Genomic DNA, 16,137 nt, shown 5'->3' on the forward strand with positions numbered 1-16,137 from the left:
ACGCAACGAGTGGGCGAGTACAGCGGAACCTTGGACCAGGTACACCTAAGCACAGAAGGTGCAGGTTAGCCGAGCGCATGCGTCGTAACCGCATATACCATACTATAGGTAAGCGTAGTAAGGTGTGTGCGATTGTTGATTTTTACCTATATATGTGCACGTTTTACGGACGAACGTGTATAGACAATAATAGTACAGTAAACGCGACGATGATACAGAAAGGTCGATGCAAATAAATAACAAAAACAAAAAAAACGTATAATTGCTCCGATTTACCTAAACCGGAAGGTCGTGCACGCGGCAAGTACCACCCACTACCTACACGTGGGTTTGGGTAGGTATAGAAAAGATAGAGGTACCTACAGCTATTGTGGACTGATTTAGTTATTGCGTTTCGATATTATTACAACACATAATAATATAGTTGGGTGTAAACTAGTTTACGCGAACACCGTGAATCTATGAATACATTAAATCGAATAATAATAATATTCGCGTAAATACAAAGCCGGAGAAAAATAATAATTGTGCAATCGTGTATATGTTTTTTTTTAAATTTAAAAGAAAAAATAAGCTAGCACAGTAGAGAGGTCAAAGATTAAAGGATAGGCTACAAATTTATGAAATAATTTGTTTATAATTTCTAGGTATTCACTAGACCTACTATAAGTCCAAATCAGTTCACTCAAATGGTTCTCACAATCAGGTAGTCGATATTTCCTTCTAATGTACTGTTGAATTGACCTGTAAGAATATTAAGAATGTACCAAGTGTTGAATTGGCTTCGTCAAAAAATACTTCAGACCCGGGATTACTAAAACATAACATTTTCTTTATTATGTGACCGTGTATATGTCATACACACGTGTTAAAATAGGTTAAGTTTCAACACTTATTGAATACTTTAGGTATATTTGGTAGTTTTAGGTAGTAAATCCTGTAATACCTACGCATATCGTAGGGTGCCAGACATACTAGTATACTACTTAACGTGTCAAGGAAATTTGTCAAAAAAAAAAAAAAATGTTCAATTGAATTAATTTTTATGTTAGTACAAACAAATGCAAATCCTTATTTGTTGTCCTTATTGTTATTTATTTCTCACCCTAGCATAGCAAGTATAAACAATGTCTACTAAAAAATTTACCTATGCTTTTTAAACCGTCCTATTTGGAGTACAATCAAATAGGATTTTGATAACTGGAGCCAATTCAAGTATAGCTGTTAAAACAATTAGTTCAAAAATTAACCCTTCCTCTTCAAACTGAAACACAGAAAAAAATTTCAGCCCCTTCTAGGTTTAAAGAACTTATGATATTTAATTATATTTTTTTTTTTATTGAAATATCAGCATAAACCTGTTTATCTTTAAATACCTAAAGTATACCACAACAAAATTCCGAATTTATAAAACTATTTGTCTTTAATGTACGGTTTTTTATTTTATATATTTGCCACATAAAAAAATCAGTCCGGTGGTTAAAAAGTAATCGTGTGGCTAGACACACAAATAAAAATCATAATAGCGCTAGATTAAACAAATGAGAATATTCAATATATATACACCCATTGACCATTTTCTAAAGTTAAATATTATCATTTTCAAATAGATAAAAGTGAAAGTATGAACGAAAAATCTGAATAGTGTATTATGGTCACATAATGTTTTTGTTTTTTAGTACATGACGTATTTTTGTTTAGATCAAAAGTCTCGCGATTGTATTTACATACAATTTCAAACACCGGTGAAAGTACGGTTGTAATAGTAGTGCTAGAACACAAACAATAACCGATGGAAGCATTAGACATGAATAAATGTATCCAGAGGCTTACCACCGTCTACCGGTGTATGTGCCATCGCTGTAAATCGAATATTTAAGTATAATTTATTATTTAATCCGCGCAATTCCTATGTTGTACGTTGTGATATTTAACATAATAATGTATGTCTGGACATACGATATTCAAGAAAACGCATGTGTTATATATTTTATCCAATTCAGTTAAAAAAATAACCATAAGGATACAACACTCAAAGACGGGTATTTATTAATAGCCTACTGACTTTTGCATTTATTTCTACGTAGTACAATTTTCATAATGAAGTATGAACACACATTTGACATTTCAATTACTTCAACAAGGACAATTGTACCCGATTGGTAATTATTATGTATTAATAATTTGTACAACATATAAAGCTAATTATATGATTAATGACAGTTTGACAGCCATTGTTCTACATATTATTATGTTCTGCCAGATATACTGAACACACCTTTTGACCAATTAATTACTCTGACGTGCTAAGAAATTTATCAGGATCAAATTTTTGCAAAATAAAAAATTGCGCTCGACAATTATAATTTTTAAAATATAACTCAAAATCAAACAGTATACAAGGATTTGGTAGAATCTGCTTTTTGTATCTTAAATGTGTTTGATAATCATTAAAAAATATGTATCTTATTCATTTTTATTTTTCTATAAGCTATTATCAAGCTGACTCGGTTAACCGAGGTACGAGTAAGCTAAGGCCCCACTGAGAGCGATTTGCGTTTTTGCGATAGCGTGTAGCGTGTTGGCGATTTAGCGATTTTATCAACAGTATAGAAATAAATATGTAGTGTCCCTACTCCCTACTGACCGCGTGTAGCGTTTTACGATTTTAGCTACACGCGCGAGAATCGCTGAAAAAACAAAATTGTTTGATTTTCGGCGATTAATCGCTGTTAAAATGGTATCATCGTCGGTTATGTCAGAACAAATTGCTGCTGCTGTATACCTACAAGAACCCATATGGAATCCGAGACACCCAGACCACAGAAATCGAAACAAAGTCCTGAGATGTTGTAGGTCTGTTATAGGACAAAACCTTAAAATTGATAAAATTGATGGTAATTTAATTATTTAATGTTATATATTTATGTTTATTAAATTAGTTATTATAAATTATATGTTTTAATACTAGTAATAAAATAAATAAAAATAGAGCTCGGATGTTAATGACCTAAAATGCATTTGAAAATGAATGTAGAAATGAACACGCGTGACATAAAAAAACGCTAAAGTGTCCCCACCAAAATCGCTGGTGGACATCTGGTGTGTAAAATTGCGGAATCGCTCACACGCAATTATCGCTTTCAGTGGGGCCAGTGGGGCCAGAACAGCTGTACTGTTCAAGGGATGTACCGAGAGTGCTTGTGTTGTATATTTCATTAAATCTATTATTGTGAGAAATATTTAAATTATACCTATATTATATTTTTCAGATTTGTTGAATGGGTTCTTTCGATAATTTTATTATAACGTGCTTGCCCGCCTTAACGAAATAAAAAAAAATAGTACCAGATTTTTTGTTTGTGTCTCTGGAGATCATATTGGATTTGGACTTACTATTAAATAAATAACAATTAAATTCCTTTTAAAATAAATTTTACTTGAATAAAAATTATTTAAATACAATTTTAGTCTATCATAATACACGTGAACTTGTCCGATAGTCTAAAATAATTCTATTTTTGTATGTATACTTTTGGTCATTTAACGTGTTTTAATACTTTAGCTGGTTTGCCCACGATCTTAGAATATACCAAATCAGTACCAAATGATCAATATGTGAACGTGAATGAAATGTTACAGAAATTGCACGAGCCCGGTGGGCGGTAAACCGTGAATGTGTTTTGCATAGGTAATATTTTGCGAAAACGCGACGGTAATATAAATGGAATCTGCCTAAACCAGGGATTGGCGATAGATGCGAATGACGGGGTTCTGCGTGGCGGCGGCAATTGGACGTGAAGCGATGAGTTGATGGCCGAGCAATCGTTGAGAGTCAAAGACGTTGCAAACCGCGTTGACCGCCAATGAACGATGACGCGTCGCTGTGTACAAACGCAACTTGGCCGTTCCAAATCGTGACCACCATTTTCTTTTGTTAACACTACGTTTTTAATATCATAATAAAAAATGTTTTCATATTTTAAAAAAATGCAATAATTATTCAGCGCCGAGTAAGTAAATAGTTTTTAAAATTAACACTTTGATCTTTTAGCCACGGATTTAATTTAACTAAACTACTCCGGTTACACGGGTCTTATGAAAGGGTTAAATCCGGCGCATATGAGTGATACACATTCAGGCGGCCAGACGTAACGTTGTGTACTTATAAATTTCAGTTTACTTTTCCTGGAAAACTATCAATCAAACTCCAATATTGTGTTTTCGTGTATTTCAGAAAAGAAAAGAAAACATTTCAAAACCAATATCGTATTGGCGTCTCACGGCTTTGCATCGTATCTAAAATGTAATGTATACGTTTAATTTATGTAACTGCTATTAGTACTTTGATAATCAGATAATTATATATGTATAAGGAAATGGTGTCGGCTATCTAATATATCGTTCTGTTCAAAAATTGCCTCTTCCATTTTCTTTTTTGTCTTTCGTATTAAATACCCGACACTTATTTTCATACATCATTGCTTATCATCAACACCTTACCTACTATGCCGTTTTATAAAACTTTCTCACTGAATGATACCTTTCTGTTACACAACACCCTTGTTGCCTTCTACTACCTCAAAAATATATTTCTTACTAAATTTTTTTATTCTGTTGTAGTAATTATTAGGTAATTATTATTTATAAGAATAATTATTTTATCCATAGGTGTTTGGTAGGATGATTAAAAGAATCTTAATACAATTCTATTTTCTTAAGAATATAGATAAAAATAAGAATTTTCATATATTTAAAAAAAATTAAACAAAATGTTTAGTGGTCAGTGTCAATTTTTTAGGTTTTATAACAAATGCTTTAAAAAATGTTTTATATGAAAACTATCAGCATAAAAAGTAATCAGTTTTTTTTCCAAAGAACAAAAAATATATAAATTTATAAAATTATTTAAAGGTTTTTTTTAATCACCCAAGGCAGGCGATAAATGATATTCAATTTTTTTCCTCATCTCAGTATAGAAGTAGTTTTTAATATAACCTTACCGTCGTTCGTTTAATCACCTAATATAATATAAATTAAAAAAAATGAATTTTCAAAATTAGTCCACAGAACCGAAAAACCAAAATAATTTCTATCCTTTGTGATATTTCATAAGTATTTTTTTATTTAACAGGTTTTCTTCATTCAAAAAATCTACGGCGGAATGGTTTTCTTCATTACAAAAACCGGAATGGTTTTCTTCATTAAAAAAACCGGAATTGTTTTCTTCATTAAAAAACCCGGAATTGTTTTCTTCATTAAAAAAACCTACGGCGGAATTCAAAGATGAGAGATTGAGCCGCAGGATGATTTACCCTTATACGCATACTGCTAAATTTTTCCAATTTCCATTCAAGCTTCATTTTCAACATCACTGGATGTTTCCATGGTTCATTGCAGCATCAATCTTAAGTTTTCCAATTATCTGTAAGATCCATAAAGCTGCCAATTCCGAAGGCAACATTAAGATGTGGGCGGAAAAAAGGCGTAAGGAGGAAGAACGCTACAGACACAAATGGGATTACACAGATTAGGTTAGGTCAATTACAATGAAACGTTTACAATTTGCTAAATTGAACTTAAAAACAATACAAAAATTAAATAGTAAAAAAAGTATTAATAATTTTAAAAATGAATAATAAAATAAATACTACAGTTCATTTTTTTTCTAATAAAGATTTTTATTATGCATTGTATTTTATTATTTATAATTCGTATACCTTAATAGAATCTATACAGTTCAGTAATTATTATCTAGTATAATTTTTCGTAAGTCGACGTAAGCTTTCTGACGTTTATCGCTGATTTTATACTCTTTGAAAATATTAGCGACTTCAACAATCTCAAAAAAAAAAACTGAATTTTAATGTTAATTAGAGTTTATACTATCAGTGGACTGTAACTCCTGTTGTAAGTTGTGACTTATGACCAATTTGTGCAAAAGTTTTAGTTCTGGTGCAAAACTGAAAAACTACTAATTATACAATAATTTGTAATTTTTACTTTCATTGCTATAAAACTATAACTGATTTAATACAATTTTTTTAGTTGATCTGGTTTAAAATAACAGTTAAATTCAAGTTAGATAGCATAAATATTTTTGATGTACCAAATTATCATATGTTTTTCAAGTGCCACTTACCTATATTTCAAGACTGTGCTTCACTACAGGTAAAATAGGACAGACGCAAAAACAGTGCCATATTATATAAAAATCATTATAAAGAAAGAGTATGAAAATCATAATACAATAGCGGTAAAAGGATTATGAGTAGAGGGTAGTCACTTTTGTGACCTGTGTACGATTACCTGGCTAATGACTTTAGAGTATTTTGAACGAATCGTGGATTCCATTTTTTATATAAATATATATGTATTTTTTTTTTATAAAAAAGTCTAAATTTGGGTGTAGTTGTGAAATACGTTACGACGGCGATCTCCTAATTCGTATTCCATTTGACCGGCATAAGACATTGACATACATGGCGGCGTTTCTATACCTGTTGTCTTTTTTAGCGAAGACGAATCTTCCACGCAATTCCGGTCTAATAACAGCAAAACAGGCCTGCCGCAACCAGGAATTTTCACAGTCTTATATTTGAGTATGGACTGCTCATCTGGTTCTAAAATTCTTCCACTACAGGTTTGTCTCATGGTCCAATAATCCTTTTTGTAAGCGAAACGCCACTGTTTCAAAAACTCCATATTATTAGCGTTGAATTTATTGTGTTCATTCGTGTTGCCAAGAGAAATTGAATTATTTTTGTCGGATAACTCGTGATTAATTTCGCTGTTCTCGTCAGAAAGTCCTTCTTCAGATTCGAAATTGAATTCGCCAAATAGATTTGACCCTGTTGGTAACAGCTGTATTATTCACAAGTGATATTTTTACCATCAAAACCATCTTTGGTAAAAACATGTTTAGGTAAGGCCACGTTAAACAAGTCAGTCGAAACTTAAAAACATTTGTTTTTCACCGATATCTTACACGAAAAAGTTTTTTTCATAAAAGCTGAATGAATCGTTGGTTACACTAGAACTATAAAGGGTAAACTATAATACATATTAAGCTATCAAACTTAAGTCAACTACTCTGAAATAATAATTTTAGCATTGTTCTACTATTATTGTAAGGATTATTTGTACATCCTTCGAGGGTGTTATTTAATTAATTATCGCTGGGATATAGAAATATTTTCAGCTTTATTGTAATTTTTACATCCATTCAGCGATTCATCCTTAAACGTATCTATTTTTAATAGCAAAACCAAAAATTCGGAAAACAAGCTACTTAGATTTTACCATATATATTGTATTTTAACGGTTTTACTCTCATTACGTTATTCTTTAGCCTGTTGCACGAAGTGGAAACGCTTATTTTTTTAATTTTCTATACTATCTCATTTACCTACTTTTCACGAAATTAACACGTACTTTATACTATACGAAAGAACTTGTTTTGGAATTTGACAGTTCTATAATAACTAATATCCAGACATGAACCCACTTAGTTAAGATGAAACCGGGTCATATATGTTTAAAAAAAACTTTATGGAAGATAATTAACAGAAAAAAAATATTTTTATTATCGTGACTATGTTTTTTATTTAGTCAATTTCTTGAGCATATCGAAAATTTAGTGTAAAACGCAGGCTTTACTTGTCGTCGAACGATATAAGACTTAAATGGGAGTATGATATTATATTATATTCCAATCAAGAAAAAAACTTATTATTAAATAAAATACATACTATCACTATAAGACGGGCGTACGGGCAAAGATTCGTGATGTGTAGTTAAGGTGCAGTTTTTATGGAACGTACAGTGAATACGACCTTATCCATTAACAGTTACAGTAGGTACAATGAAAAGTGCAAAAGGGTCAGGCGTTAGATAAATTAAGATAATTTTGAATACCTTTTATTAACCCGCCTTTAAGTTGACTACAACTATACGAAATCTATACAATACAAAACTTAGTAACTCGTATAGCGTGGACTATATATGTCGAGAAAAAAAAATTTCATTAGCTTCAATGATATTAATTGTTTCATTGGCCTATGGCGAATGGCAGTAATGAATAAAGGAATGGGAAGTGCAGTACTCTTAATATGAAGTGATGACGCTAACACACTACTAAAACTGAGAACTAGGTACCTATTTGTCTAATAATTGTCAAACAAAATTTAATTTGCTGGCACTGGCTCAAAAACGGTTAAGTCATACCTGAAGATTCTTTTGCGGAGCTCGTTCTGCCAACATGTTGGTGAGATAATAATTTGTACTCGGATTTGTACTTGATATCGTCAACTGGTGGTATTAGCCATTTTGATAAGCATTAACATTTGGGTATGAATTAAAAATAAATAGATATATTACCCGAAAGTTGTGGGTAAAACGAGCTTAATGAAATTTTCGATTCGAGGTTATGTAGGAGTCGATCGATCGTTTCCTCTGTCACTTTATTGTGCTTTTGGAAATCCTTTTGAATTTCTATTAGAAAGTTCTTACGAAACTTTACCTTGCACCTTCGTTGGTCGTGTTTTTCTTTACACTCATCCGAGCAGACCAACGCAAAGTAACAAATCGAGCAAGCGGTCATCTGCTTTGATGAATGTGTCAAACATTCGTAGCACACCTCGCTTTCTTCCTTGAATTCACAGCAAATCAATGAAGATTGTACATTATAAGTTTCCGATGTATCGTCTAATCGATCACGTACTTGAGTAAGTCTAAACAAGGCTTTATCCACCGGAGTCCGTCTAAGCTTCTTTAAGTACTCCACATAAGTTACAACGTCAATGTTTGCCTAAAAATAAGTTCAATATTAGGATTCGGTGACTCTAAGTGTCTACTACATATATTATATGTATAGCGAGTCTATCGCACTATGTTATTATTTGTTTTTGTAGGCAGCGTTTGAGGTTGATAGATGCGACCGTTCTCTATTTGTCTTATAGTGTTTTCAAATCCCGAGTCCAACCAAAGGACCATAGCCTTATTATAATCTGACACATTCATACCGGGTCGTCGTTCATAAGTACAATTCCTGAAATTAAATTTGTTAAATCCGCATTGACATATAAAAAGAAACTTGGCATTTGGCACAGATATATAAAAAAATGATTTAATTAGGGTTTTCGGAATATAACCTCAAGATCTCTTTTATGATTACGTTACAATTGACAACCCTCTAAACGACTGAACGCAGTTGAATAACTATAATTACTGACTGTGCTGACTTTATGATTTTACTGGCGATTGACCGGTGATTTCCTTGACCACGCTTAGCTAACTATTTTATTATTTTTTTTTTTTAAAGAACAGCCTGATCATCATTCATTAACACGTACAGTAAAATATCTTTAGCTTTATTTTTGTAAAGCGTATCCAAAATTAATCTTCCATTTTGGTGTAAACATTTTTCCTTGATTGATTTTATTGAATTGTCCAAGTGAGTATCTTTGAGATAACTCGAATGTAACCCAGTAACTACAGCTTCTGGCCTAAAAGAAAACATTGTGGTTTGTGATATTTTTAGATGCGATGCGTTCGCCTACTTTTCGAAGTTCGACAAAAAACTAATGTAATCGCAAGCGTTGCCTCGGAATTTCTGGTCGGTTATTTCTACAACTCTTAACGAGTTGACATTCGATTCCAATAATAGGATTAACAACTCAACTTGCTGTCTTTTAGATAAGTTTAGGTTGTACTTGGAATTTAGCAGCACGGTTACTAGGTTACCTAACGCAGGAAACGTTTTATTAATTGATGTTTGATCATTTTTTAACAGATTCTTCGTCAGTTCATATTTCCCAGTCAACATTGCCAGCGCTACGGGATTGAGACCGCAGAAAGTATGGTTTTTATTGACAAGATCATAAAGCAAAATAGCCAATTCACTTTCCAGTTTTTCGACCAATGGAGTTTTACTATAATTTGCAATTTTACATTCTTTTAAGCACAGTACATCCAAAGCCGTCATAGTGGGTCTAGAATCCGTCATATTTTGCCAAGGTAGTGCGAATCGAAAAACGCTATACATGGGCTAAATAAATGCAGTTGTTTTATGATTTTAATGTAATTATGATAAATTAAATTAATTTAATAAACTGATATTACAATCGATTTGTGATTGCAATCGACGCCATGCTTGATCAGTACTTTGATGCAGTTAATTACGTTGTAGTTAATCGGTAGAACGACAGCCATGTGTAAAAGATTCAGTCTATAATCCTTACAACAAAACCGATGAATTATCTTAGGAACTAGGTAGGTAATTACAATACAATACTAATATTGAACTATAATTGTTTTAAATGAAGGTGATAGGTAAACATATATAATTAGGTAGTAGGTACCTCATCAGTCAAAATGTAGTGTACATCTCCTTCCGCTTTAATAACGGATTCTAAAATGTGATAATTGCACGTCATCAAAGCCATATGAATACTCGATCTTGGGGTACAGCTAGTAGTCGTTTTGGCTCCTTTATTCAACAGAATCGAAATGGTCTTTTCAATCGAACTATAAACTACCCGTCTAAGAGACAATTTTCAATTAGAGTTGTAGTATATAGATGCCTTAAAATCTAAATTCATACTTCATCATAACAGATTGTTTTATTTTGAAGATTGATTTTTCGGCATTCATAATATTCGTTTCGTCTGTAACCTAATTATTATATCCGCAGCAATGAAATTATCTAATTATATTTGGTTTCCTCGTGGCATGCACGAGAATTCCACGTCGAGGCACTTTTTCGATTTACTTTTTATTCATTTAATTATATTTATATATATATATATATATAGTGAATAGGTCATATGAAAAACTCCTTAGTCACTATTCTAGCAAAATAATTGTTTGGGAAAAAATAGGTATAAAAGTACTCACTATAAGATTGACTAAATTTTCTGGACTAAAAAAATTGATATTTCGTTTATTTTTTAACACGAGAACTTGAGAGCCTGTTGGAAGGATCAGTTATTTACTAAAAAAACTATTATTAAATCATGTCACTATCTACATTTGTGTCGAATATATGCAGCCATACTGTCTCGTATACCTATTAGGTATGCTTTGGAAATCGATTCCGCAGTGGGTCCGAAACAAAATTCGACAAAAATGTAAATAAATATATAAATGTATGAAGGTTCCATTACAAGATGATACAAGTTTCAATTGCAAATGCCACTTGTTCGACATGTTTTAGTGTGAACCGTTATCAGTTTGGTCGTATCAACGATTAATATTGATAATTACCTTTTTTAACGTTAAACTTCAAAACCACGTGGGGAATCACGTATTCGTTCCAACGTTTGATGTTGTTTAGCAAGCAAACGTACCGCATCAGAGCCATGTTTAGAGGGGTAAACCCGTCGTCGTTGCAACACTCTAGGTAAGCACCGAGACCAACTAGACAATGGATGATATCGTGTTGATCGTTGGCCTGGAAATGAAACCAGAAATAAGAAATCAGAAGGATTTTTTTGTGGAGAAATGGCGCTGCGTACGACGGCGATCATCAGACGAGTGTTGCCACGAAAATCGGCTACGTCCACTTCGATGTTAGAATCCAAAATATGATTTTGCACGTGGTCCGGGCTAAGGTCTAATTCGGTCAAAAGGTAATTGGCGGCCAGCTCTTGATCGCCGGGCGACCCGAACACGTCTCGTTTTCCTTCCCACAAATCGTTCATGGTGATAAATATGCTCTCCTGAAAATTATAGTCTCAGCACAAACGTGACAATCACACGAGCACACACCTCGCAGCTATTTACTTCGGCAAATTTTTGTTGAAACATATGGGCCATTATCATTTTATCCAAAGTGTTGTTATTGTAGGCCAACAGACGTGGAAAAATACTAGGCTTGTGTAATTGTGCAGATTCCACATCCTCGGCATGGTCAAGTTCGTTCTCGTCAAGTGTCCACGAATTCCTGCCAAGAGCCTCGATGTTTTCACCGAATTGAATAGCACAGGTCAACAAAAACTGTGTGACCGATTGTGACGATTCTTCTCTTGGTATTATCTAATCATACAGTATTATACACTCATAGAAGATCTAATAATTACATCAATGTAATGCAAATAATATTTTGGTAATAATAATAATAATAACCGCAATTAAATTATTTAACTATACAATGTTACTGAAATAAATTGCACAAACAAGAATAAATCATTTAAAACGCAAAATGTACATCTTCTTTTTCACCTTTTCACCTTATCACATACAAATGAGGTAATTTAGTATAAATCTACTTTTCCTCGTTTTTTTAGATTGTATTTTGAAAAAAAAAACATTTAATCGTGGATCGAGACTTTAACGCACCACATTTAGCTAACCCACGTGTAAGAATAGGTAACTCGACATCAATATCGTGTATTACTTTTGTTCTTTGCCTGAACTAATTATTTTTTAATTATTGATAGCATAAATGTTAGTTATACCTACCTGGGGTTAGGACCATGAGAAGCCCGTGTCACTTTAAAGCAAAAATGAGTTGGATAAGTAAACATATAAAAATTATACCTTTACCGTGTGTTAAAAAAATTGCACTACCAGGACAAAATTTTAAAGTTAGTTATAAAGTTTTATAGGAAAAAAATTGTTACAACTAAGCTTTTTGGGAAATAAATATATGGTTCTAAAAAGTAAGGTTGGTCGTTCTCGACCCGAGTCAAAGATACATTTAGACATATCTACTAGTTGTTGATTGTTCTCACCAAATAATACTTTTGTATAAAATCTTCTAAATTGTGACCGAGTTTGTACCGATTACCGTTTCGACAATTGGCACTATTCAATTTGATTGCCGATGTCATCTGAGTAATTTTTCGGAAAAAAACATCATTATACTTAGGGACGTCGAAAAACAAACTCTTGTAATCCTTAGTGTGGGCGTAGGAATGATTAGTGTTTAGATACTCTTCATTCCTGTCTCTTAAGGTGATAATTGCATGAGGTTCCTAGTATTTTGCACATAGGTACTGGTTAGACACTTAGGGATAAAATGTGAAACGCTCTTTGTTTGTTTTCAACTTACTTGAGTCAAGTCTATGAGATCTCTAAATTGGAGTTGTTTGATGAGTCCATCTGTGTTGGAAGCTTCAAACGACTGTACGAGCTGCCAGGTTACATCAGAAATTGTACGCAACATTCGGTTACCAAACCAAAAACCTACATCCTGTTGTTGATTGACGTAAGTCAATATGCCGGGACCAAAGCGTCGATTGTCTTTGTATATACCCTACTTGTAAACAACAGGTATTTGATATAATATGTATATTAATAATAGCACAACATAAGTTGATGAAGGAAGACAACTGTTCAAGAAAGTGACTGCTAGCGTTGGAGAGTACATAACCATCGAGTTGACCACAATGTCTTTGACGTCGTCAACAACGTATTTAATAAAAATATTACAATGCATTTATTTACTCATTTACCTCAAAAACAGATCCATTTGCATAAATCATACGTCCGTACCCGTGAATATAACTAGTGTAAAAATAACCATTATATATCTGCTGTTTATTGTTTTCTTGCCATATCATCAACCCGAGACCGTGATACAGTCCTCTTACCATTGGTCCTTTATAAATTTGGGTTACCTGGAAACCCGAAGTCTTCTTTAGTCTCTCAATTAACAAAATATTTAATACTTTATAAGCATCAAGCTCAAAATAGTTTGTCAGCCGTGACTGCATACATTTCCATCCTTAATAATATCCGTTGCCTCATCTATTATTTTTATTCCAAAATAATTGACTTCGGATGATAAATGTGTTTTTTCATTTCTAGGCATATTCGTAAGAAAAATATCTTTTAAAAACTAACAACAATTTTTTATTTCTTTGCTTTTAATAAACAATTTATTGTTACAATAAAATATAAAAAAATGAATACTAACATAAAATAAATATATTTCTTATAGTTGCTATTAGTGTATAACTAAATAAACAAATAAATACAAATAATAAATACCAGTTAATACCTTATTTTTGTAAATGCTATGTTTAATATATCACAAAATATACGCCCATTAGTCTAAAGTTCTTCTCTCCTCTTGTTAATTTTATCATCGATTGCTTTGTGTAGTTTCTGTACGGTTCTAGATTCTTTTTTGATTTTTTTATCGAGATCATCTTGATGATTGTCTTTGTTGCCTGCTGCTAAGTCCACGTTCAAATGTCGTAGTTTTAATAAACGCCGTTCGTACTCTTTTAATTCGTCCTGAAAATATCTTACTTTTAACACACATTTTATAAACGGTAACTTTAACAACTTATTACATGAAGCAATTGAAGTTCGTCTTGACCAAAACCAGATGCCTGAGCCTTAAGCCAAACCTCCTGTACTTTAGGTTCAACGAATTCTTCACTATTAGGACCGGTGAGTGAAAGCCGATGAAGCCGATCAAAACTATCTTTAATATCTTGTATGCGATTCCTGTTTTGTAGATATTTTTAAAAAAATTTATAAATACAAAAATGGATGTACTGTTGACTCTTTTAGACTTACTCTAACTCTCTTTGTCTGTGATTAAACTTCACAAAGTTATCAGTCTCATACAAAGAATTATGATCATCATTCAGTCCTTTTTTTGATAGTGCTGTAATTTATAAAAATATTTAAATATATATATATGTTATACATTAGTACTGATAGATTTTCACAAATACAATTTGAATTATAATTATTTACCAATTGGTATATCGTTTTGCATATGTTCAACTTCATTCATTAAGGAATAATATTCATCAATCTTTTTTTGGTGTTCCAAAAACTCTTCTTTTAAAGCTATTAACTCAATACCTATACAAAAAAAAAAATTCTAAAATATTTTTTAAAAAAGGTAAGCAAAAATTTTCAACATTACTTGTAAATCCAGATTGCTTAGCTTGAGCCCAGAGTTTATTCAAACGTTTGTCGTGTAACAAGTACTTATCGACTACTATCGAGGAATCTCCAGGAACACGATCCTGTATATCAAAATCTGATTTGTTATTTTTTGGTTCATCACCATCTTCAAAATGATAGCTTAATTTGTACCTTTCTAGTATACCTGAATAAAATAATAGAAAAAAATATACATAATTGTTATAAAATATTTAATTATTTTATAATATATATCCCACAAGTGTTGATTAAGTTTTTTTGTAGATATATAATTGTTCCTTTTTTTAATTTTACATCATTGTTTTGGCTTTATTAATTGAAATGGAAGTAAATAACTCTTTTGGAAAGTATACTATATTTCTTTATATTTTAACCACTAATCAGATAGTTCAGGTTATCAGGTAGTTACAGGTATGAAATTACAGGTTGGAAAGAATTCCTGTAAAATGTTGGATTGATGGTACAAGACAGGACATACAAGATGCCAAACAGACGTCGGTGGTAGCTGCACAAACAGTGCAGTGTTATAAAGTCAATGAAGAAATAAAAGTTAAAACTATTAATTAATATACTAAAAAACAATGTTTACCTAAAAGTTTTTTTCTTACGATAGATTCCATTTCTCCATCTTTGTCCATGTTTTTAGTCTTGTACACCTTGAGTTCTCGTTCGTCTTCATCTTGTATGCGCAACTCCGACAGTAAAGACCTTAACTCTGGTTCGGTACATTTCTGAAAGATATAAATTTACACTACAGAATTTTCAACAATTATATGCCATGATAAATCATTAACCTGTTTCGCTTTGCTCCATACTAAATTTAACTTATTTATTTTAAAAGGTTTGTTCAGGTGTCGTACATTGAAATCCGGTTCGGTTTTTAGAGATACCCGTTTTTTTGTCGTTTCATTCTCATCGGATGAGCCTAAGCACATTCGAAGGAAACAAAAATTCAAAAGTAATATACTTGAGAAAAAAATACTATATTTTTTCATTTCTAGCTATAGAGTTGTCTTTCTATTTTTTTTTTTCAATATCATACGAGACTGTTGTCACTTGTCAGTTAAAAAGATAAAAACGTATTTATCTATGAAACGTATACAACTATTTGACTTGTGATTCACTGGCAAGTCAACCGACAACTACAAGTAAGTAAAAGTAAGAAAAAAGTGGGAGAATTCATATAGTATCCATTAAAATTATAACCAACACTAAGGAGTACCCCTC

The 16,137-nt window shown here is 32.1% G+C and overlaps 3 protein-coding genes across 8 annotated transcripts; 1 reads left to right on the top strand and 2 right to left on the bottom strand.

Annotated features, from left to right (window-relative positions):
- Window positions 1-3,493: 3,493 nt before the first annotated feature.
- On the top strand, window positions 3,494-5,669 carry LOC126843233 (uncharacterized). Its single transcript, XM_050580612.1, has 3 exons — window positions 3,494-4,151; window positions 4,238-4,306; window positions 5,135-5,669. The coding sequence occupies exons 1-3, from the start codon at window positions 4,099-4,101 to the stop codon at window positions 5,532-5,534; spliced, it is 522 nt and encodes a 173-aa protein (XP_050436569.1). The 5' UTR covers window positions 3,494-4,098; the 3' UTR covers window positions 5,535-5,669.
- Window positions 5,670-5,779: 110 nt separating this feature from the next.
- LOC126842927 (ankyrin repeat and MYND domain-containing protein 1-like) lies at window positions 5,780-13,798 on the bottom strand. Of its 6 annotated transcripts, XM_050580159.1 has the most exons (13): window positions 13,458-13,755; window positions 13,055-13,258; window positions 12,735-12,977; window positions 11,785-12,036; window positions 11,517-11,720; window positions 11,266-11,452; window positions 10,897-10,970; window positions 10,604-10,674; window positions 10,362-10,542; window positions 8,890-9,049; window positions 8,380-8,809; window positions 8,227-8,310; window positions 5,780-6,851 (listed from the first exon to the last, which is right to left on the bottom strand). In XM_050580159.1, the coding sequence occupies exons 1-10, from the start codon at window positions 13,716-13,718 to the stop codon at window positions 9,035-9,037; spliced, it is 1,692 nt and encodes a 563-aa protein (XP_050436116.1). In that variant the 5' UTR covers window positions 13,719-13,755; the 3' UTR covers window positions 5,780-6,851; window positions 8,227-8,310; window positions 8,380-8,809; window positions 8,890-9,034. The 6 variants fall into 6 exon arrangements, with proteins under 6 accessions (XP_050436116.1, XP_050436117.1, XP_050436115.1 ...); XM_050580160.1 differs by lacking the exon at window positions 8,227-8,310 and having other exon boundaries at window positions 8,522-8,809; XM_050580158.1 differs by having other exon boundaries at window positions 8,227-8,809.
- Window positions 13,799-13,917: 119 nt separating this feature from the next.
- On the bottom strand, window positions 13,918-16,118 carry LOC126843346 (alpha-2-macroglobulin receptor-associated protein). Its single transcript, XM_050580792.1, has 7 exons — window positions 15,705-16,118; window positions 15,500-15,641; window positions 14,891-15,076; window positions 14,716-14,826; window positions 14,533-14,623; window positions 14,304-14,460; window positions 13,918-14,244 (listed from the first exon to the last, which is right to left on the bottom strand). Exons 1-7 carry the CDS (start codon window positions 15,903-15,905, stop codon window positions 14,059-14,061), a joined length of 1,074 nt encoding a protein of 357 aa, XP_050436749.1. The 5' UTR covers window positions 15,906-16,118; the 3' UTR covers window positions 13,918-14,058.
- Window positions 16,119-16,137: the final 19 nt, after the last annotated feature.

This window comes from Adelges cooleyi, unplaced genomic scaffold (assembly GCF_023614345.1).
Source record: "Adelges cooleyi isolate 19-005CV unplaced genomic scaffold, UGA_ACOO_1.1 ACOO_flye_CR_arks_rails_tigmint_CR_PRNA_574, whole genome shotgun sequence".
NCBI lineage: Eukaryota > Metazoa > Arthropoda > Insecta > Hemiptera > Adelgidae > Adelges > Adelges cooleyi.